The sequence below is a fragment of the Periophthalmus magnuspinnatus genome, chromosome 7 (assembly GCF_009829125.3).
Source record: "Periophthalmus magnuspinnatus isolate fPerMag1 chromosome 7, fPerMag1.2.pri, whole genome shotgun sequence".
NCBI classification, from domain to species: Eukaryota; Metazoa; Chordata; class Actinopteri; order Gobiiformes; family Gobiidae; genus Periophthalmus; species Periophthalmus magnuspinnatus.
In genome coordinates, this window is record NC_047132.1 from 8,560,101 (window position 1) to 8,584,279 (window position 24,179).

General features: G+C 44.0%; 1 protein-coding gene across 2 annotated transcripts in view; it reads right to left on the bottom strand.

Moving 5' to 3' along the window:
* The window catches only part of magi3a (membrane associated guanylate kinase, WW and PDZ domain containing 3a), a 118,311-nt gene that overhangs the window by 29,841 nt on the left and 64,291 nt on the right, over positions 1-24,179 (bottom strand). For both annotated transcript variants that reach the window (XM_055223344.1, XM_055223343.1), the window contains exons 7-8: positions 23,420-23,477; positions 15,068-15,174 (exon numbers count right to left, since the gene is read on the bottom strand). In XM_055223344.1, the coding sequence (XP_055079319.1) occupies positions 15,068-15,174; positions 23,420-23,477 (165 nt within the window). The remainder of the gene's footprint in view (positions 1-15,067; positions 15,175-23,419; positions 23,478-24,179) is intronic.

The following is a 24,179-nucleotide window of genomic DNA, read 5'->3' on the forward strand; positions in this document are numbered from 1 at the left end:
AGTCCCGGTTCTAAGTTGCCTGAGTCTTGAGTCTAGTCACTGGTGGATCTACGCGAGTGTAGATGGACGTGATTGACGGTAACAAATATGGCGGCTTCAAAAACATTGGAGAGTTCTGTTGAATTAATGAGCAAAGCACTAAACTCTTAATCTGAGGTGAAAGAACGTAATTTTATTCAAAACGACGGGTGACGAGCGATTTCGTTTCACATGCATCTCTGAAAAAAAACAAAACAAATCTGATTGTGCGATTAAATTTGGTCAGACTTGAATTGCGATGGAGGAAGTGTTGACCCGACGGAGATTCCTCTGTATATGAATGTTACAGAGATATTATTCTAGATTTGACAGGCAGGGTTCTAAGCTCAGGTGCTCGAGCAGAGACCTGGGAGTGGAAAACGCCTCCAAAACAACTGTGATATTATCAATTTTTTAATATACAGTTGTCCCTCACTATAACGCGTTTTTTTGTGTGTAATTTTACATGCTTTTTTCACAGTATATGATCGTGCATTGTGTTCTGCGTCCTGATTGGCTGAGGGACTGTAGACCATTGTCCATCAGTCTCCTCCGTGCCGTGTCTCCTGTACAGTACAGAATGTGTTCAGACAAATTTACATAAACGTTGGATCGCAGTGTGACTCTGAAGTGCTGTATGTTTGCAAGTTTTCTCCCCGACAAAACCCACAAAGTCGATGAAATGAACTTTGAGAGAGTTTAAACGAGAGAGAAATGTGAGAAAATGTTAATGCCTGTGTGAGAAAAGTGTATAAAGTGTGTGGTGAGGGGTTTTACAGCCAAAAACATATAGAATAATTGTAAAAATAAAGCTGATTTTACCTATTGCGGGTTATTTTTAGAATGAGGGACCACTGTACTGTATCTTCCACCTCTAGTTTGGCTTAAATGTTATAATTACACAGTGCTACGAGCTCATTTGAGTGTACAGTACAATTATTAGCTCTTTAAATGAAAGGATGAGTAAACCATCTCCAAAACCAGTTGTGTGATAAAATGATTCAAAAAGGATCACTAGTAATGAGCCATGAGAGTTTGACATTTAAAATCATCATTCTAGTTAAATTTGAGTTTCTGATTCGGATTCAATTTTAGTCCAAAGAACGCTGTGCAAATCCAACGTAAACTACTTCAAATAACCAACTGTATAATAAAATTCTTCAAATAAGGATCAGTTGTTCCACCTTATTCCCAATAGAAATCTACGGGAAACACCGCTCGACTGTAAGCCAATAGAAGTATGTGTCTCTGAATGGGTCAGTGCCAGTTCCCACAGTGAAATATGAGGGGACATCAATCTCATTAAGCTGCAGCTCAGAGCCCTCCCCCTTTTTACTCCAACACTACTCGCGAAGTGTCATGGGAATGTCATTTGCATAATTGGGCCGCTCCAGGCAGACGAACGCCACAGCACCAGAGGGAAAAAAGATCATGCTAGCTATAATTAACATGTTAGCTTTAGAACAGCAAATTAAAGAGCTTATAGGAGTGGTGACAATTGAAAACAACCTACGGTAAATGAGTGAGGTAAATAGCCTACGGAAATGTGTTATGGAATTTTGTTATGCGCTTCTCTTTAAATACAAACTGCCATTATACCGAGCGCCTCTTGTAGTTTCTCATTCATTAAAGAAGGCGTTATGTTTTTGTCTCATAGTCCAGTCAACTGAAGCCAATCAAGGCTCGCAGTTATAGCAGCCAACTTGGAAGTACCATATTAGGAAATCCAAGTGAGCAACCAAAGAGCCAATCAGGAGTGAGGTAATTGTTTCTGCCTACATCATTGGTTTAGCGAAGCATTTTGTATTTTTGAAATTTGAAATAGAAATATTGAGTATTAAGAGTTAAAACCATACTGCTGGACATTCTCCATGGAGATAGAGATCTGGAGATGGAGATATGTCATACTGTGGAATAGTATAGCTAAAGGAATAACATTTCCATGGGAACGAGCAGAGTCAGGCAAAGAGGCAAGGTTGCGCAAAGTAAGGATGCATGTTTTTCTATGTTTTTTCAGTGCAACAGAAACATCCAAAATAAAAAAAAAGTGCCTTTATTTGTATTTTTGGCTAAAAAGGTTACACAGTGGGACTTTAATCAACATTATTATTAAGGATTTTCATTATAAATACAGAATCAAGATGCACTTTCTTATAGCTTAGAGGCTGAGTCTACAAATTCCCCCTTCACGCCCTGTCAAGCTGCTGTCAACACTACATCTTAATATGGAGACTGTAAAAGCCACAGTGATGGACAGGAGCAAGAGAGGAGGGCAGGAGCAAGAGAGGAGGGCAGGACCAAGAGAGGAGGGCAGGACCAAGAGAGGAGGGCAGGACCAAGAGAGGAGGGCAGGAGCAAGAGAGGAGGGCAGGAGCAAGACAGGAGGGCAAGAGAGGAGGGCAGGAGCAGGGCAGGAGCAAGAGAGGAGGGCAGGACCAAGAGAGGAGGGCAGGAGCAAGAGAGGAGGGCAGGAGCAAGACAGGAGGGCAAGAGAGGAGGGCAGGAGCAGGGCAGGAGCAAGAGAGGAGGGCAGGACCAAGAGAGGAGGGCAGGAGCAAGACAGGAGGGCAGGAGCAGGGCAGGAGCAGGGCAGGAGGGCAAGAGAGGAGGGCAGGAGCAGGGCAGGAGCAAGAGAGGAGGGCAATAGCAAGAGATGAGGGCAAGAGCAAGAGAGGAGGGCAAGAGCAATAGAGGAGGGCAGGAGCAGGGCATTAGCAAGAGAGGAGAAAGAAAGGAGTAAGAGAGGAGGGCAGCAGCAGGAGGAGCAAGAGAGGAGGGCAAGAGCAAGAGAGGAGGGCAAGAGCAAGAGAGGAGGGCAGGAGCAGGGCATTAGTAAGAGAGGAGAAAGAAAAGTAAGAGAGGAGGGCAGCAGCAGGAGGAGCAAGAGAGGAGGGCAGGAGCAAAGCAGGAGCGAGAGAGGAGAAGGTGAGGAGTAAGAGAGGAGGGCCGGAGCAGGGCAGGACCTGGAGAGGAGGGAAGGACCTGGAGAGGAGGGCAGGACCTGGAGAGGAGGGCAGGAGCAAGAGAGGAGGGCAAGCGAGGGGGGCAGGAGCAGGGCAGGAGCAAGAGAGGAGGGCAGGAGCAAGAGAGGAGGGCAAGAGCAAGAGAGGAGGGCAGCAGCAGGAGGAGCAAGAGTAGAGGGCAGGAGCAAGGCAGGAGCAAGAGAGGAGAAAGAAAGGTAAGAGAGGAGGGCAGCAGCAGGAGGAGTAAGAGAGGAGGGCAGGAGCAGGGCAGGAGCAAGAGAGGAGGGCAAGAGCAAGAGAGGAGGGCAAGAGAGGAGGGCAAGAGCAAGAGAGGAGGGCAGCAGCAGGAGGAGCAAGAGAGGAGGGCAGGAGCAAAGCAGGAGCAAGAGAGGAGAAGGAGAGGAGTAAGAGAGGAGGGCCGGAGCAGGGCAGGACCTGGAGAGGAGGGCAGGAGCAAGAGGGGAGCAAGCGAGGACGGCAAGAGCAGGGCAGGAGTAAGAGAGGAGGGCAGAAGCAAGTGAGGAGGGTAGGCACAAGAGAGGGGGACGGGAACAAGAAAGGAGGGCAAGAGATGGAGCAGCGCTAACCCAAAGTCATGTTTACATACTTCTGATTAAGCCGAGGAGTGAGCAGAGGGCATGTTTTCTCTGAGGGAGACGTGATAATAGGAAATGTCAGGCAGCGTCGTCAGTGTGGTAATTATGGCCGAGCAAAGCGGCGGGGTGCTTTTTCACTATGGGCTCTGTGGGGGCAAAACATGTCAGGATGAATCGATTTTTTTATTTGATGGATGTTACGTTAAGGCTTCCGTTAGTATAGCAGTAAACTAATTGGAATCTACTTTGATAAAAATAGTTACCAGTGATGGTTCTGCAGTTATCTTGACAACTAAAAGTAACACCAGGTAATTTTCTGGAGGTGAAAAGAAGTGTGTGGGACTGTTTGCAATGTCCAATATCTGGTGAATTGATTCCTATTGACTGTTGTGTCCTTGGGCGAGTCCCCACGCCCACCTTATATGAATAAATATGGTGTAGGTGACTACTGTTGGTCAGAGAAGGAGCTCGACACAGTCAGGAGTAAAAACAATAATGCAATGTAAAGTCAAATGTATTATCTCTCTCCAAACTGCTGTCAGGCTCGTCATTTTGGTCTAAAAAAATTCGTATTAACCCACTCTACACGATCCTGGTGCTTTTATTTCACAGTTTTATGCGTAAATGAGGCCTCTTCTTTCCCTCAGGTCGCTCCACCTAGCATTAGCAACAGGTTTGATTGACAGCGTTGCTAAGCGTCTCCTCGAAGGGGCATTACCTTTAACAGCCTCGCTCCTGATTGGCTCTTTGGTTGCTATGATACTTGCGATCGGAATTCCAAATACGGAACTCGGCTCCAAATTCATCCCTATACCTGCTCTAGTCTCGATGAGCTCCATGGGTGAAGTCACACTCACTTAGTCCAATTCTTTATGCGGCCTATGTAGTTTAGATATCAACATGATTGAAACGGACCAAAGTTGTTTAAGTAGACTGAAGGATTGCGAAAGTTTTAGGATAATGGGACACTTGAAGTAAACCGATAACCACTGATTTGAACTTGTGACCCTCTTGGCATGAGATGAGTGCGATAACCATGGATATAATCAAATTCAAGAACATGAACACACTTTACAAGTTTATGGGGGCGTAAATGTGTGTACGCGCTGCCTTTTGTGTGCTCTGCGTGCTGTTGTGTAAGAGGTCAGGGCTTGTCAAAACACAACACTGGCAATCATTAGTTTTCATTAACAAGGCCTGGTTATGAGATTGGAAAGGGGGGAGGGGGTGGGTAGATGGAGGAGAAGGTGGAGGAGAGGTGGAGAGGGGGACAGAGCCAATATGAGCCAAGGACCGCGGAGAGAAGTGGAATCCAATCAAGTGTGTGAAATACGCAGGCGAGACTCCGCAGTAATGTGGTCATGTTTGAATGTGTGTAGTTGTAACGGATCGTAATTCATAGGTGCTAAGGACGTGTTAGCTATAAAGTCATTTCCCTTAGGTCCTATTGTCCAGTACTGACCACACAAACAGCGCACAGTAAAGGGCTTGGTTACGGTCAGAACGTATTGGATCACTTTGCAATATATGCTCCACTATACTCCACTCACACTCACTGATGTCTCTGCAGTCATAGCAACCCTCGGGAAATCTGCAATTATAGAGAGGAACACGGAGGAATACTGACAGGAATTATTGAGTGTCCAGCCCAAGAGTACAACAATAGTACTGGCGTTGACCCACTTTTTCTTTACGTTCTTTACTTTAAATGTAAACCTGAACTTCATCATGTTATACTGAAAACTGTGCAAAAATGATTGGTCAAGGCCTGTAAAGTATCCATCAATGACTTGTTATAATATAATTGTACACATGTACCTTTTCTAATGGACGGTCCTCCACCTGCTTGTTTCCATGGAGACGTTTTTACTCTGCCTATATGTTCCACAGTATGACTTGGCATGTATCTATTCCAAGGAGAAACGTCTGGTGTTTCCTTTGCACTAAAAACATTATTTTACTTAAATAAATCCAAGACAGATATGTTTAATCCCAATAACATCTCCACAGAGACTAGCAGCTGACCACAAAAAGTTACACAGTGTACCTTTAAACTGAATTAGTATGTGCAATTTTCTAAGATCTACAGTACATTATGCATAATTACTATTCATAACCCCCCATCCTGATTTGATGCATGTGTGATGTGAAACACCCAGGACAAAACAAAAGATTAAAACATTATTCGATAATAAAACAATTGGATTTGAGGTCGCTTGGGGCTAAATCTCATCTTTCTCCTTCGCTGCCTCTCCTCTAACATGCCTTTGACCTGTTCTGATCTGGAGCAAAGCTTTTTAATACAAACCCCCATGCCCTCCATTTTTATATGTACTTGTCAAAATGAATTCTGCCCCCCACCTCCCCAGTCGTGCAGCGTGGGCATGGATCCATTATTCAAATTGGAAATCGTTGCTTCAGAGACTATGGGCAGTTTATCAGCGGCGTGTCAACTATCGGACCATCTTCTACCCTGACAGCTCCGATAAAGGAAATGATATGAGCGCATTACTATGGAGCATCACAGCTAATATCTGAACCACACAAAACATGTGGATCTATGGGACTGGTCATTTATTACAACTGAGTATAAGGGTCACATAAAAAAAAAAATGTGGGCACTATGAGATTAAAGTCGTAACATTTCGACATTAAGTTGCCACTTTAGGAGAATAAAGCGGAAGCCAGAAAAAGTTGTAACTTTATAACAATAAATTTGTAATTTTAGGAGAATAAAGTCATAGTCAAAATAAAGCTGTAACTTCATCAAGATTTAAAGGCTGACATCAATGTCAAAATGCAGAAAAGTTCAAAATGTTTTATTCCACTTTGTGATGTCATCAAGAAGTAGTCAAGTTAACAGCTCCTTTTAACTTTACTTCAGTAGAGACTAGAAATTCTAGGGATGAAATCATCCAAATGATTCTAGTGAAATTGCATGGAGTTTAAAAAAGCAAGGCAAGTTTATTTGTATAGCACCATTTATACACAAGGTAATTCAAAGTGCTTTACAGAATAAAAAAGACACTAAAATCACATAAATCAAAACATAAATAATCACAAATAATCATCATAAAATTGCCATTAAAACAGAAGAGCGCAGAATAAAAACCTTTTAGTCATATGCACAGCTAAACAGAACTGTTTACACACAGTGGAGCACTTCCTGTATTACCATGTGACATCACAAGGTGGAACTAATGTTCTATTTCATCCCTTCTGACCGCCAGAGGCGGTGCTTCAAGCACTGGATGATCACTCTTGCGCATGCGCAGGTCGAGATTTAATAACAACAAATTCACCTATGACCTTCCGGTGACCCACGTGAGGCTATATAGTCACGTGACTCCGGAAGCACAGTCCCTTTTTTCTTCTCGCGCTTTGGTCGAGTGTGTTGTGGCTACTCGCAAATACTGCTTCGTACCACAATTGTTTCTCCCTTTGGTGACAGCTTACTGCTCAGAGTCCCGTGACGTGTGGATTGAGTGCAGTCTATCACAGTCGGGGTAGCGAGTGCGACTCGCCCCTCAGGGGCTGCGTAAGCTGCGCGGGGCGGAGTGCCTCACCTGGAGCGGGTGTTTCCCTGACGCCGGTGAGGTGCACGTTTCACAAGGACCGTATGGTAAGTAGTTACTGCATTTTTTGTTGGAAGCGACACCGGGTCGGTGGAGCTGGTTTGTATTTGCTGCCGTGTTCGGTTCAGCTCGACTTTTGTGTTGACTATTGCCGCATTCGGCTAAAATATCTCTGTTATTTTGAAACCGTGCTCGGTTCTTTAGTTCATTCTTATCAGCAGTGTTACTGTTCGCTTTGAGTTTTTGACCTACCACCAGTGGCGTTCTCGGCTCGACGTGGTATTTTTTAATCCCAGCGTGCGGATCAAGAGTGGCGTTTTCAGCTCGACCTGATCTAGCGTCTGTTGTGATGGAGTCCATGTGCTGTAGAGCTTGCATGGCCCCGCTTCAACCGGAGGATGGACATGATTTATGCCCCTTATGTTTGGGTGTGGACCACCTTAAAGAGGGCTTGACGGAGAATGCTTGCATGAGTTGCAGCATTATGCCGAGATCCCTGCGTGCTGACCGCCTGGCCGCGTTTGGAGGAGCTGGGCTCTCTGATATACAGGACACGCAGCTGCCGGCGAGCGGGAAGGTGAGGAGGAAGCGCTCTGCTGTCGACGCTTCCCCTACTCCGCATAAGCGCAGCAAAGGGGATCGCTCTGCGGGATTATCCTCGAAGGTGGATAGCCTTACTTCGGAACTCAATAGAATGAAAGCTCTCATTGAGTCCATGCAGACCCGGGATAGCGACCAGCGAGCTGCCCAGCGGGATGTGGTTTCTGTTTGTGAAGACGATGCCTTGTCTGTGGCGGCGTCAGATACGCACTTCCGCGACACCGACCCGTATACTGGGGATGGTTTGGATGCGTGTTCTGACATATCAGAGTTGAGCTCACACAACTCCACCTGCTCTCAGGGAGGTGACGATGACTCAGCTGCCTCCTCTTTACGCGTGGCTTTTGCACGGTTACAACTGGAGGCACCGACGGCGCAGCCTATGGCTTCTAGTGCGTTTTTTAGACGACAGAGCTCTGCATCTTCCTTTTTGGTTCCTCCCTCTACGGAGTATATTAAGGAACTTCATGCCTGCTGGTCAGATACAAAAGCGTTTTCTAAACCGACGTCTGATGGAAGGGTCCTTGCTGCCATGCAGGAGGCGCCCAAGTTTGGATTGGGACACATGCCAGCGATTGAACCAGCTGTGGCCTCCCTTATTGTGGCTCCAGACGAGGCTCTGAGACCCAATGCCAGGTGCCCGCGACCTCAGTGCCGGGTTACTGACGAACTGCTGTGTAAAGCTTACGACTCCGGGGCGCGCATGGGTCGTATCGGCAATTCCCTGTCCCATTTACTGCTAGGTTTAGCGACTTCACTAGAGGGCTCTAATGTCGATGCGGCTACGCAAGGCTTGGTTGACACGTCCCTACAGGCATTTGCTTTTATGTAAAGGGAGCTGGGCCGCCTGCTGTCCATCCTGACCCAGGCGCGTCGGCAGGTTTGGTTGGCACAATCTCCCCTAACCGAGACGTGTAGGAGAACCTTGAGGGGATTACCTGTGGTTCCAGGTGAACTTTTTGGAGAGGCCGCGCTGGAAGCCTTGCAACGGACAGCCCAGGCCTCTCAGACTAGACATCAGCTGGCGGGCCTTCACCGACGAGCCCCTCCTCCTATTGCTCCTGGGTCATCTACTACACACCAGCAGACATATGCTGTACCATCAAGCCCATTTTTGGCTCCCCGGCGGCCTGTTACAAGGTCTGGGCGCTCACAGAGTGACCGGCCCAGGGCTTCACATGTGCCTCGGTCATCACAGTCTGGTCACCAGCCCTCCAGGCCTTCGAGAGGCCAGGGAGGCCGGGGGGGCCGTAGGTGAAGCCCCCAGGCCGGCAGTCGGTTGTTTCACCCCGGAACAGCTCCAGTACTGGGCTGCCAACACCCCAGACATGTGGGTGTTGACCACCTTATCACGGGGATACCGCCTACAGTTCCGACGCCGGCCTCCTGTTTTCGGCCAGGTCCGAATGACTGCCATTTCGGACCCGGCAAAATCCGTGGCACTCAATCTGGAAATAGCAACCTTGCTGGAAAAGGGTGCAATTGTACACGTAGACCCTCGGCAGGATCCGGGGGTTTTTTATTCAAGATACTTTCTTGTCCCGAAGAAAACTGGCAACCTCCGTCCAGTTTTAGACCTGCGAGGTCTCAATGTGTTTTTAAAAGTCATGCCTTTTCACATGCTACGCACCTCAGAGGTGCTTCAGGCACTTTCCCCAGGCGAATGGTTCACGACAATCGACCTGAAGGATGCTTATTTTCATGTACCGATCACACGCAATCATTGGAGGTTCCTTCGCTTTGCTTTTCAGGGGAGACATTTTCAGTTCAGGGTCCTCCCGTTTGGGCTGTCCCTGTCACCCAGGGTGTTCACCCCAGTGGTGGCAGCAGCCTTGTCTCCACTACAGGCGCGGGGTTTGAAGATTCTACCTTACCTCGACGACTGGTTAATTTGCGCACCCAGCCGCGACCAAGCCATTCACGACACAGGGCTTGTACTCGAGCATGTGAGCCGCTTGGGTCTGTGTGTGAATATGGACAAGAGCAATCTGGTCCCGACCCAGGACACTGTCTTTTTGGGGATGGCTTTAAGCACGGTCACCATGGTTGCGTGCCCGTCTCCCACAAGGGTCGACAACATCATGGGGATGCTAGGTGCATTCCAAGAGGGAGAGGCCCTGCCATTCCTGCAATATCTCCAGCTTCTGGGCATGTTGGTAGCAGCCTCCAGTGTAGTTCCGCTGGGACTACTTTCATTACGGCCGATGCAGATGTGGCTGAACAGCCTGCATCTGGATCCAACTCGGGTCGCACACAGACGCAAGAGGTTGCGTGTGTCTCCCCAGTGTCTGCACTCCCTGTCTCAGTGGAGAGACAGACGTTGGATCCTACAGGGCGTCCCGTTGGGGCCTCTACCGTCACGGAGAGAGGTTGTGTATACGGATGCATCCTCCACGGGTTGGGGTGCAACATGGCAAGGTCGTGTGATACAGGGGACATGGACCTCGAGCCTGATAAAAGAACACATAAATGTGCTGGAGTTAATGGCTGTGGACTTGGCACTGCACCATTTTCTGCCGAACTTGCAAGGCAGGCACGTGCTTGTACGTTCAGACAACAGGTCGGTGGTTTACCATATAAATCACATGGGAGGGACCAGATCGGTGAATCTCACACAGAGAACACAGCAGCTTCTCAGGTGGGCGTCCGTCCATTTTGCCAGCCTGCGGGCAGCCTATCTCCCGGGGACGCTGAATCAGGTGGCAGATTTCCTCTCTCGCCAGACTCTCTTGCCGGGGGAATGGAAGCTTCACCCAGAGGTGGTCTGCACCATCTGGAGGGTCTTCGGCAGGGCCGAAGTGGATCTGTTCGCCTCACAGGAAGCGACCCATTGCCCTCTCTGGTTCTCTCTGAGGGACAACACCAGCCCGCTGGGTCAGGACGCATTGGCTCACGACTGGCCTCACGTTCTCCTCTACGCCTTTCCTCCCTTTCCCCTGATTTATCAAACACTCCTGAGGGTTCTGCAGGAGGGACACAAGCTTCTGCTGGTTGCCCCATTCTGGCCAGCGAGGATCTGGTTCTCACTTCTGCACAGACTCTGTTGCAGCTCTCCAATGCGCCTCCCCGCCAGGACGGATCTCTTGTCCCAGCTGGGGGGACGAATACTGCATCCTCATCCCAGCCGCCTTCAGCTCTGGGTTTGGCCTCTGCAAGGCCCGGTATCGCATTCTCAGAGTATGCTGGAGGAATAGGACATACGATCTGTAATGCCTGGGCACCATCTACACGGCGGCTGTACACAAACAGGTGGAAACTGTTTGAGGAATGGTGCAAGGGACATGGACAAGATGCGGTGCGTTGTTCAGTCTCTGCTATCTTGGCGTTTCTGCAGGAACTTTTGGATCGTGGTCTGTCGCCTTCGACATTAAAGGTATATGTGGCTGCAATATCTTGCTGGCACAGTGGGGTGAATGGTGGCACTGTGGGCAGTGACAAGAACGTTTCCCGTTTCTTGAAAGGTGCTAGACGGCTTCGCCCACCTACACGACCAGTGGCTCCTTCATGGGATCTTTCACTGGTCCTGGAGACTCTGCATGCTCATCCATTCGAGCCTATTGCCCAGGCAGACATTAAGTGGCTGTCGTTTAAGACGGCATTTCTCCTCGCCATGGCTTCGGGTAAGCGTGTGGGTGAACTGCAGGCCCTGTCTGTCAATGAGTCCTGCTGTAGATGGCATGCTGATGGCTCAGGTGTAACTCTCTGGCCTAATGTCTCTTTCCGCCCTAAGGTGTTATCTTCTGCTGATAATGCCCAACCGCTCCAGTTGGCGAGGTTTGGCACTGAATTCACCACAGAACCTTTATGCCCTGTTCGCTCATTGGAGGCTTATATACAGGTTACGGCAGGTATAAGACGGTCGGAAAATCTGTTTGTGTGTTATGCTGGCCCACGTAAGGGTAGGGCTCTCTCTACACAGCGTCTCTCTCGGTGGGTTGTAGAGACCATTAAACATGCTTATACCTCACAGGGGCGGCTGATGCCTGAGGGCGTGAGATGCCACTCAACCAGGGGCCTTTCTACCTCCTGGGCTGCTATGCATGGGATTCCCCTAAATGTGATCTGTGCTGCGGCCTCTTGGACCTCGCCCTGCACGTTTGCCAGATTTTACCGGGTGAATGTTGCGGTCCCCCATCCCCTGGACGGAGTGTTACGCAAGCATCATGCTTCATTATGAGGAGGTAGGTTACTTGTCGTGGTCTATGGATTCCTCGTGACCATGTTGTTACAAGTCATCCAGTGCTTGAAGCACCGCCTCTGGCGGTCAGAAGGGATGAAATAGAACGAGAGTTACGTATGTAACTACGGTTCTATGAATCCCGGATGACCGCCAGAGGTTTCTGTCCCTCGGAATCCTCGTGCCCTCGCGAGAAGATTAAGGGACTGTGCTTCCGGAGTCACGTGACTATATAGCCTCACGTGGGTCACCGGAAGGTCATAGGTGAATTTGTTGTTATTAAATCTCGACCTGCGCATGCGCAAGAGTGATCATCCAGTGCTTGAAGCACCGCCTCTGGCGGTCATCCGGGATTCATAGAACCGTAGTTACATACGTAACTCTCGTTTTCATTTTGAGAGAAGAACTCAGCCTAAATACACAGGGTTTGTGTGTTAAACATGTGTGAATGAAACAAAACACAACTCCAGATATGTTTGTGATGAGTAGTCAAAGTAAAAATGTAATTTTATGAAGATTTAGAGGCAATCAGGCAGTGACAGTGGATGTAGAGCCCCAGACCATCACTAGGAAACAGCCAGGACAGTAGGATGTGTTCAATTCTGCATTAAGAATTCTATGCATTGGACTAAACTATATTCAGAGGCATATTTGGAGACAGAAATAGGACAGCGCGATGGCAATAGGGATTAGGCTACATTATAATCGGTGTGTAAAACCGGGGTGGCCCAGTGCCACAGCTCCACAAGCCCATAACAAGAGACTGAAGTTATCTAAAATGAGCACATCTTTGAATGGTGCAAAGTGAACATGTTTAGAATAGTAGAGAAGCGAAGCTAAGCGTATGAGTATGAGTATGGGTAAAGCTTGTGCTGAGACTCATACCTGTTTGTGGCTCAGAGCACAGCCTGTGTCCTGCCGAATGAGCCCCAGGGAGCACCAAGCTCTACAGGCTTTTTCCAAGAAGGAGTCTGCTCACTCCACGGGGAGAAAATGTGGCCTAGATCATTCAACAGTTTGTGATTGATGCGTACGAGCCGGGTGGTGGCAGCTAAACTGCGGTGGCGATCTGTCTAATAACTTCCAAAGATATGGGACGTGTAAAATGTCAGTATTTCAAAGTTTGACCTCGTTTATGGGCATTTATGTAAGCTTTAACTCACGCAAGCGCCAGTCCTTTGCAGTCTGCTTTTGCTTTGATACGGCATCGAGCCCTAAGTCATTAAATGTTGACTTTATTTTTGGTAAAATTGCGTCTTATTCGGCTATGACTTTAATCTCAAAATATTACAACATTATTCTCATTAAATTACAACTTTAAAGGTCCTACATTGCAGAAAATAGATTTTTGTATCTTTAAGACATGTTATAATGCTGTTACCTAATCACAAACAGACCTGTGTTTTGTTTCATTCACACATGTTTGAGTAACTCTTAATTATTAAGAGTAATTAAGAGTTACTAATTATTAGTCTGTCTACATCTTCAAAGCTCAGAACGTTCTTTTCCACCTTATGATGTCATGAAGCGGTAGTTTTCAAGTTAACGGCTCCTTTTACCTTTACGGAGTGTGTGAATGAAACAAAACACAACTCCAGGTCTGTTTGTGATGAGGAAACAACATTATAACATAGCTGACAGAGTTTTATGGGTCACACCTTGGTGATTGAGGCATTACACAGACATCTTATTTATGAAATACTTGTGTGAAGAAATGCTAGCTTGTTTATAATCTATTCATTGATGTAAACTGTAATGCAATCATAAATATGGTGGTTGTACAGTTTGCAGAGGCACAGAAAGTCACTATTAATCTTTTAATTATGGAGCCATTGATCATAATCCAGTGACTGATCACACATCTTCATGGCGGGTTAGCAAAGCGTGCCAAAACTATATATTTATTTATTTTGGATAGTCCCTTGAGATAGAGCATCTCTTTTTCAAGGGATTCGGTTTTATCTGAAGTTCAGGGTTCATGAATTAAGAAGAGACTGAAAACCCACCTCTTCTCCCTGGCATTTAACAGTAGCCAGACAGGACATCCCGGTGTTTTATTGTACTTTTCATGTGTGTTATGTCGTGTCGTGTTATCTGTATATTTGTTTTTTTATTTGACTTTTATGTGAAGTACTTTCAACTGAAGTAGTTTTTTTGCAAAATAAATTGACCTGAATTCAATTGAATGATTTAATTTGAAACAGAAGAAAATGGCTGACTCAAAGACAGTGGCAGACCTCCTACTTATGCATTGAAATGACTAATGATTATGGTTGTTTAAAAAATAATCAATACTTAGATACTAAAAACTAGTATTCAAATGATATACTCATTTGACCAGTTATCAGTACTGAAAAAAATCAACAGCACTACATGATATTATTAAAGAAACTGCTCAAAAACAACAACAATCAAACAGCAATCTTGTGGTATCAAAACTGAAGGTAAGTACTGAGCCTATTCCCCTGTATCAACATCAAGTTTGAAGTTTTACTATTGTGATAATAATAAAATCTGGAAGATGAACCCAAGATGGTGTTGTACTGTTTTCAATGGCCTGTGCTCATTGGTGCATGGGCCCAAAAATTATTTCCACTTCCCCATTACCTCGTCAATACGGGCTAGCACCTCCCACCATGTGACGTCAGAAACACGGACCATGTGATCAATTGTAACCAATCAGCACGGTGGCGGCTACAGCGAGGCTCTGAGTTGATGTTGTGAAAATAAAGAAAAACACGGGCAGTTTGAATTGCCAAAAAATGCATTGTGCTTTGTGGGAGTACTCTTTCTGGGCCCATGCTGCTGTGAGCTGCAGTCCCTATGATCTGACAATAAAGTATTATCTATCTATCTAGTCGATCTCACACAGGGCGAATGTCTTATCCAGTTATTATTATAGATCCATGTTGTGAATCCCCCAATAAAAAATAACCTGGACTATATTGACATAACATAAGCGGACTTTGTTGTTGTCAAGTTAAATACAGACTATGAGAGACATTTATACTCCATGAATTGCATTAGATTAAATTATTCAACATTATTCATTTAAAACTCCTTTGTTCCACCATAACCTCAACCAAATCTATGGAGCTGCCTTTTTAAACGTGTGTTTTCATGTGAAATGGTCATTACCTGGTTGTGGAGCAGCCATTGGCGCCATCCCTGTCGGTGTATCTCCACTCGTCTTCCTCTTGGCCTCCATCACTGGGTTTTCAAACTGCGTCTTCTGGTTTATGTGGCTGCAAAAATAAATACGTTATGAACACATTTTAATGAACTGTTCTAACTTTACAATGTTCTTGATTCTAGTCATGTTTACAGTCGTCACCATCTCCTTTTTTTACATCATTGAGTGCTACCTGTGCCGTCCTGATAGGATCTGTGTTGAGAATGAAAACTTGTGATTTGAATGTAAGGGCTGGGACTCTTGGAAACAGACAGTGACTTTGTGTACCAAACAGTAAAGACGACTCAATTGGTGAAGGGTGAGGAGCGAGGGGGAGGGGCTTAAGTCATAGTTGATTTGTCATTTTCGTCAGTGAGCAGTTTTGATCATTTCTTTGGTGAGAAATAGCATTAGGACATCAAATATTTGCACCAGTAAACCAATTTATATCATAACCCTTATAAAAGCAGCAGACAGACCTGTCACAATAACACAATACGAAAATGTAGACGATAAACGATAACACTGAATCTTTTCTGTCAGTTCCTGTCGCACTTTGAATGTTCCAGATTTAGCGCCGTGCATCCCCCACAGAAAGTTCCAGATTTACAATGTCCATAAATGTCATAATCCATTGCCGCTTTGTCAGTGTGTGAGGTGGAAAATTTGTATGTTTTGAAATAGTAGTAGTAATAGCTGCAGCAACAGTATCAGTACTAGCAGTTGTTGTAGCGGTATTTATTATATTGGTGGTAATTGTAGAACCATTACCGATAGTAAATACGCTTTTTTGTGATTTTGTATAGAGTAAAATTGTCCCTCACTATTATGTTTTGAGCCTTTGACTGAGTAGTACTTGGTTCATTTTAGCATCGGGGTCTAACATGCGTCACCGATTAAAGGATCAATATCTCATAACTGACTCATAATCTGGATCTGTCATGATGCACATATAATAATAGCTCCATAATCTGAGTAGGCCTGGCCCCTGTTCAAACCCCCAGCCTCACATAAACAGTGAGAGAGCGGGATTATCGGGACTGTGAGGGAGCGGCTTGGACTCAGCTCAATAGCAAAACAATGAATGATTCACCGGTCACACCTGGCCGGTCACACCTGGTCGGTCACACTGCTACACTGTAAAAAATATTACACCTAATTTTAGAAGTTTGGACGAGTCTGGATACATTTTTTGAGATCTGGTGTTTCTGATGAATAGGTGCAAGAAAGTTAAGTGTTCAAATCATTACGTATTGCCACTATTAACGTTTTTGTTACCTTATTCACAGTGAAAACTAAAACTTTTACTCAAGGAACATATAATTTTCTAGTGTATATGCTACACTTTAACCCACATTTGTCAAACTCAAGGCCCGCGGGCCAAATGTGGCCCTCCACATCATTTCATGTGGCCCTCGACAGGATAAATTAAAAGGTGTGATGGTCTTAAAATCTCAATTTATCCAAAGATACACAGTTACACAGCCATATTTTTACATCAAGGCAAATGTATATGCAATATTTGTAACTTGAATAAGTAATAAATACAGAAACAGTTCATTTACAAGTTAAAACATTTGTTAGATTTATTTTACTTCTGGCCCTTTGAGAGCAGCCATTTTGCTGACGTGGCGCTCGGTGAAAATGTGTCTGACACGCCTGCTTTAAACTATATTACTTGTGTAGGAGTAAAAGTACAATCTCAAATCTGCTCCAGTTTCTTTGGGGTGACAGTGGCTCAGTGGTTAAAGCAGTAGCCCCCCAACCCTATGGTCAGAAGATCGGTTCCCACAGATCGGATCAAGTTGTGTCGTTGTGTCCTTTGGCAAGACACCCCACACCTCACCTCATAGCCTAGTAAGAATGTGGCGACTGTGAGTGTTGGTGGTGGTTGGAAGAGCCAGCCAAAATAATGCACTGTAAAGCATTATATAAATCCAATACATTATTATTATAAAACAAGTTTCTAAAGTCTAAAACATAAAAGTCATTGTCACGCTCTAAGTCACTTTATAAAAGACATTTTGTTTTGTTTTGTTGTTGTTGTTTTGCAGTGCACCTATTAAGACACAGGAAGCAAGCTAGTGTGTATGTAATTATCTTTAAGTGTTATAAATCCTCTTGATGACAGCACAGAGAGAACAAATGCCCCGATGCCTCTTTGTGAGTGCGCCCCCTGCTGTGCTAGTGATGCTAGTGCCAAAGCGCGCTCCCTCTGCGTGTGACTCATGCTCTGTGTTATCCTCATTCACTCTGCTCAGATAAACATTCCCACTGTCTCACTTCCTTTTCTTTCTTTTTATGTGTTGCTGTATCAGGAGTAAAAGTTTTTGGGAAAAGATCTAATTGCGATTTTTTCTGGCAAATCTTGAGGCTTTAATATGTTTATTAAAACCGCAAGGAGTGATAAAGGGCCCTCGCAATCCTTGTGACCTCGGAATGAGAGGGCTACCTATCAACCATGGCTTTACGTTAGATTCAAAATTACCACCGTCACACTGGAAATAAATGTTTCCAAACTGTTTTAACTTTACACCTGAGACTTAAGTAACAACTTGTGATCTGACATATGTCTTCATGACGTTGGATCAAAACCCTTGGACAAGTTCATTAAAATATGAGGTCTAGATTTTGGCTATCTTCTTATTTTGATTCAAAATGGCCGCCTTCACATCAGAGATAAGGTGTGGCCCACGTAAACATTGTGGCTCAGGATCAAACAAAGAATGAGTGCACGAAATTTCATTGAGTTAAGACACATATCTATGCTCGGGCAATAATAAAACGGTACTCTAACTTTTCTCAATTATTGCTTTGTCTGGAATTTTTCACACAGCATGACATTAAACATATCTCCATAGTAACATAGTAATAAGGCCAAATTACAGGTCAAATCTATGAAAAGCTGGGCCTGCTCACAGTAAGAACGCACGTTTTTCACTGTATTTGAACAATAAAAACACCCAAAGTGAAAAATATACCAAGTTGAATGTATTGCTAGAACACTCTAAGCTGATGTAGACAAACCCTCCACCAGAAAACTACATAATGCATCTTTAAATCAAGATTTTGTTCACAATTTGTTTATCCAATATAATTATCAGATGGATTTTACAACATATTAATTGTTATTATACTGGAATTTCCTCAGTGTGGGACTAATAAAGGCATATCTTATCTTATCTTATCTTATATTAGTCCATGTTTATGCAAGGAAAAGGTTAAACTGCACATTTCTGACAAATAACGTGATTGTGATAGTGATTTATTATTAAAAAAAGTTTACCGCACAATTTTAAGCAGCTTATTGAGAAACAGATGAGAGAAGACTGAAACAATAATGGCAAAACTAGCATAAAAACCCATAAGAGGTTAAAACTAAAGGTTAAATTGAGAACTATATATTGGGAGACATACAAAACTCAAATGTGGAGTTGATTGTCTATTATAAAAACTAATCAAAAACGCTGCAAAAAAGATGATTAAACACAAACACAATTTAGCACATGGGTGGACGGCTTTAGTCTGAACATCCTAATAATATCTGAATAATGTGAATAATCCCCAAAGTATTCAATTTTGTTTGCAGGATTTATACATATAATACAACACAACATGGGCCGAGAATGAATATTTAGTTCTCTCTATAGTATCTGCAATGGACATATAGATATTATGTAAATTAAATGCAGTCTTTGCTATTTGCAGCTATTCAAAGTTATGATTTTGATTCATTAAGCACCATTACACTTATGTGTGGAGAATAGAGAATTATACAGCACGATGGCACATTCACAAAGGGATTTTTAACAAGAGAAAAGTGGAAGATGCAGAGAGGGAAGAAGAGAGAGAGGAGGAGAGGGAGGGAGAGGGAAGGAGAGAAAGACGTAAATGAAGAGAGAGGAGGATGGCGCGAGAAAGGGGATAAGAATGACACAGTGAGAGAGAAAGAGAGGGCAAGGGGGAAGGAGGTAGAGGAGAGAGGGTGTGTGAGGGAGGGAGAGAAGGAAAGGATCAAGAGAAGAAGAGAGAGAGGAGGGAAGAAAGGGAGTGGGGGGAGAGGAAGAGAGAGAGGGGGAAAGAAGAAAATGCAGGGAGAGGAGAAAGTGAGAAAGAAAGTGGAGAGAGAAATATATATGATGAGAAGGGGGGGAGAAAGAGAGGGCAAGAAGGAACGATGCAGAGGAGAGAGGGTGTGTGAGGGAGGGAGAGAGAAAGAATCAGAGAGAGAGAAGAAAGAAAGAAAGAGGGAATAAGAAAGACAAGGGGAATGAAGGAGAGAGGGAGGGAAGGATGAAGAGAAAGAAGTAAATGGAGAGAGAGGAGGAGGCGAGAAATGGGATGAGAGAGTGAGAAAAAGATACAATGAGAAGGGGGAGAGAGAAAGAAAGGCAAAGAAAGAAGGATGTAGGGGCAGGGAAAGAGAGGGTGCGTGAATGTGGGAGAGAGAGAAGAAAGAAAAGGAAGAAGAGAGAAGAGGGGAGGGAATTAGAGGGTGGGGAGGAAGAGAGAGGAGGAGGCGAGAAATGGGATGAGAGAGTGAGAAAAAGACACAATGAGAAGGGGGAGAGAGAAAGAAAGGCAAAGAAAGAAGGATGTAGAGGAGACAGGGAAAGAGAGGGTGTGTGAATGTGGGAGAGAGAGAAAGAATCAGAGATAAAGAGAAGAAAGAGAGAGAGAAGGAGGGAGAAGAAGAGAGTGGGGAGGGAGTGAGAGGGAAGAAGAGAAAGAAGCAAATGAAGAGAGAGGAGGAGGGGGAGAGAAAGGGGATGAGAGAGTGGGAAAAAGAATGAGATTGGGAGAGAGAAAGAGAGGGGAAGGAGGTAGAGGAGAGCGGATGTGTGAGGGAGAGAGAAAGGATCAAACAGAGAAAAAAGAGATAGGGAAGAAGAGAGAGAGGAGGGGAACAGAGAGATGGAAGAAGAGAAATAAGTAAATGAAGAGAAAGGAGAAAGGGAATGTGAGAGAAATATATAGAAAGAGAAGGGAGAGAGAAAGAAAGGGCAAGAAGGAAGGATGCAGAGAAGACAGGGTTTGTGAGTTTGAAAGAGAGAAAGAATGAGAGAGAAGAAAAGAAAGAAAGAAAGAAAGAAAGAAAGAGGGAAGAAGAGAAAGAAGGGGAGGGGAAAGAGGGAAGAAAAGGGAAGCAAATGAAAAGAGGAGGGGGGTGAGAAAGGGGATATGAGAGTGGGAAAAAGAATGAGATGGGGAGAGAAAAAGAGGGCAAGAATGAAGGAGAGAGGGAGAGAGAGGATGTGTGAGTGGGAGAGAGAAAAAATCAGAGAGAGAGAGAGACAAGAAAGATAGGAAAGAGGAGAGAGAGGAGGGGAGGAAAGGTGAGAGTGGGGAGGAAGAGGGAGAGAAGAAGAGGGAATAAATGAAGAGAGGAGGAGGGTGCAAGAAAGGGGATGAGAGAGTGAAAAGGATAGAACAAGAAGGGGAGAGAGAAAGAGAGGGCAAGAAGGAAGGAGGTAGAGGAGAGAGAGAGGGTGTGTGAGGGAGGAAGACAGAAAAAGGATCCCAAAGAGGGAGATATGAAGAGTGAGAGAGAGAAGAGAAAGAGAGAGGGAAGAAGAGAGATAAAGACTAACAAATATAGAGAGTGAGAGAGGGATAAAGAGAGGGAACTGATAAAGAAAGAGATGAAGAGAGAGGGAGGGGTGAGAAAGGGGATGAGAGAGTGAGGAAAATATAGAAAATCGAGAAGGGGAGAGAGAAAGAGAAAGGAAGAATGAGGTAGAGGAAAGAGCAAAGGAAGACAAAGAGAGAGGAAGGAGGGGAGAGGATAAGAGAGAGGAGAGAAAGAAGGAGAGGGATGGAGAAAGAAAGTATGATGGAGAAAGATGGAGGAAGGTAGAGAAAGGGGAGAGAAAGAAGAACAAAGAGAAAGATGGCAAAAAAGTGAGGATAGTGAGAGATCCAGAGTATTTTGCAGCCTCCCTTTGACCCTCTTACATAAGCGCTCCACAGTTCTCGCCCCTCTGCAGGTCGCTCCTCACTAATGGGACAAACTCACACATTGGGTCAGTGTTTACGCGTCAGATCTGGACAGTCTCGCGCCCTATTTTATTTCCTGTTTTCTAACAAAGAACAAAGCGATGGCACTGTCTGGGCTGGTGATGATTGGTTTAACAGCGTGGGAAAGTAGGGGATGCTCCATTAACAAAAACACATTTAGAGCAGTATAAATATCCACACTATTACTGCAAGTTAGAATGAGGCTATTGTTCCAAATGTAGGACAGAAATGTACTGTTTTTTATACAGTTTCTGTATTTTCTTGTTTCAGCTGAAGGCAATTTTGTGTTTAATTTGAAATGTCAACTTTAATTCACAGCAAGAACGGTGCAATGCTGTAAATTCAATTGTGTCACTTAATCTGGGTAAAATATACACAAAAATCAACCTTCATATTGCGTTAAAAAAACTGATAAAACATGAGAAAATAGTTGACATGTAGCCCAAAAAAACTTAAATATAGACAGTTTCAAGCCACAAAATGGAAGATGCTAATTTATAACATTAACTGAACCGTGTAATTTTGGTTTTTAAGGTGCACTATGGAACTTTTCTGGTAAGGTCTGTTACGTGCTTGTCTCCATGGAGATTATTATTGCTTTTCCTGCAATGTTACACAATATATACATCAGAGTTTAGATATATTTACTCAATTACAGATGTTTTATTGCTGAAAAACATGCATTCTCACTGTGAAATGGATCGTCTCTCCACAGATCTGACCTGTGACTTGGCCTGGAGGAAATAAATATGTTTAATACTATACTATTGAATTTTCTAGCCAAAGTAATAACATCTATATCATCTCCATGGAGACAAGTAGGTACAGCAGATCATCCATTAGTAAAATTACATAGCCCACCTTTAAAAAATATATGGCTTCTAATGAGCAAATTTGTCTAAAATTCTGTATCCATGAAATAAATTATAGACCTGGTTAAACTTTAGCCGGAAAGCAGACCAAAAAGATGCAAGTTCGCAGACCGGTCACAAAACTCTTGGGCAAATGATGCATAAAGCCACAACGAGAACATTACATTGTACAAGGCCAGGTAACCGAAATGTTACACTCTCATTCATGTCTGCAGCGTAATGGCCTCTCCGGGAGACTTAAAAACACCACTGTTGTGTTGAAATTGCTGTTTTGAAACTGGAAATCTTGCAGAATACAAACCAAGTATAAATATGTTATTATATGGTAGGCAAACCTCCCACGTCGTAAGTCTTCGGGATTCTATAGAGAACTGTCAATCATTGAGCTATGGATGCTCGTACATATTCATATATACAGGACACGGCTAGCAAAATCAATTCTCTATACTCCTGCAGCCATATTGCAGTTAGAGGTTGGGTTTTGTTTTCTGGTAATTTAATTAAAATACTGACTTTTCACCTGCAAACAGTAAGAATGCAATATCTTAACGAATCAGTTCTTCCTATAGCGAAACATATGCAAAAATCTATGTATGCCATTTAAATAGTAAAACTGCTTTTGTAACTGAATCCTGAGTACTTTTGGCTAGCTCACATGTATTTAATTTGTAAGTCTAGAGCTTGGATTTGTTTAAAGGGCCCATATTACTCTCTTGTCTGATCTATGTTATAATGTTGTTTTCTCGACACAAACATACCTGGAGTTGCGTTTTGTTTCATTCACACATGTTTAACGCACAAATACTGCATTTTTAGGATGAGTTCTTCTTTCAAACGAAAAACATTCCACCCTGTGATGTCATGTGGTAATACAGGAAGTGCTCCACTGTGTTTTTAAACTCAATACACCTTCACTAGAATCATTTGGATAATTTCAGTCCTTGAAGTGCCAATCTCTACTGCACTAAAGGTAAAATGTAGCTATTAACTTGAACACTCCCACTTCATGACATCACAATGTGGAACAGAGCATTTTGAGCTTTGTAGATGTAGACAGACTAATAATGAAGAGTTACTCAAACGTGTGAATGAGACAAAACACAACTCCAGGTATGTCTTTAAGCAGGTAACAACATTATAACATGGCTAAAGGCTCACAAGAATCCGTTTTGTGTAATATAAGACCTTTAAATGTTTATTTCAAGCAAATTCCTAAGTTTTTGCATCAAAAATGTATATATTAGTTGACCAGTTAAGTGAATATTCCTTAACTGGATCTGAGCTACTGTCACCCCCAACAGCACTGTATAGTAATAACTTATAACGACATTGTGTGGACTGCAGCTAAAGCCTAAATATAAAAATGTAATGAATGTTTTTCCCTCTGCTGTTTAAACCCACATGTATCTTAAAGCCAAGTTTACTCACTCGACGTAGTAGGTTCCATACTGAGGGTCTTCGATTCTCTCCCAGCCGTAGGGCAGCTCTGGAGGAGAGACAGGAGAGTTACAAAGCTATATTTAGACACTAATACACACAGTTATGGACACAACAAACGTCTACCGATTAATTTAATTTTACACATACTTTACTTATCCAACTGTCTGTACACAGGTAAAAAATGGATTAGAATTTGATTAGAGATTAGATAGTCCCTGTGAGTCACATAAATGGGTAATTCATGTTATATTGAAGCAGGAGCAGTGGCACGGTGCATAATCCTCGCTAGAACCGCAGCCCATTTAAATTGGTGACTCACAACTTTTCTAAAGCTTCACAATCGGTCCCCTGGGATTCTTAACAAAGATGTTCAAATTCGACTGCATTGACAGCACATTTGGAACAAGTTTAGCTGACCAAAGTGCTTCACAAAAAAACAAAAAAAACCCTCAAATATACAGATCACAGAATACATAGGAAAAGAACGATAAAACACGAAGATATCCTGTCTGGCTAGTATTCAATTCCAGGGAGAAGAGGTGGGTTTTCAGTCTAGTCTTAAGCGTTCTCTAGTGTTAAAGATGGAGAGGATCTGACAGGCAGAGGGAGGCTGTTCCATAGTCTCGCCACAGCCATAGAAAAGGCTGTGTCACCTCTGGTCTTGAGTCTGGCTTTGTGCAGCTGACCTCAGGGCTGTGGGTGGAGTATAGGGCTGCAGTAACTCCTTCAAATAAAGTGGACCCATAGA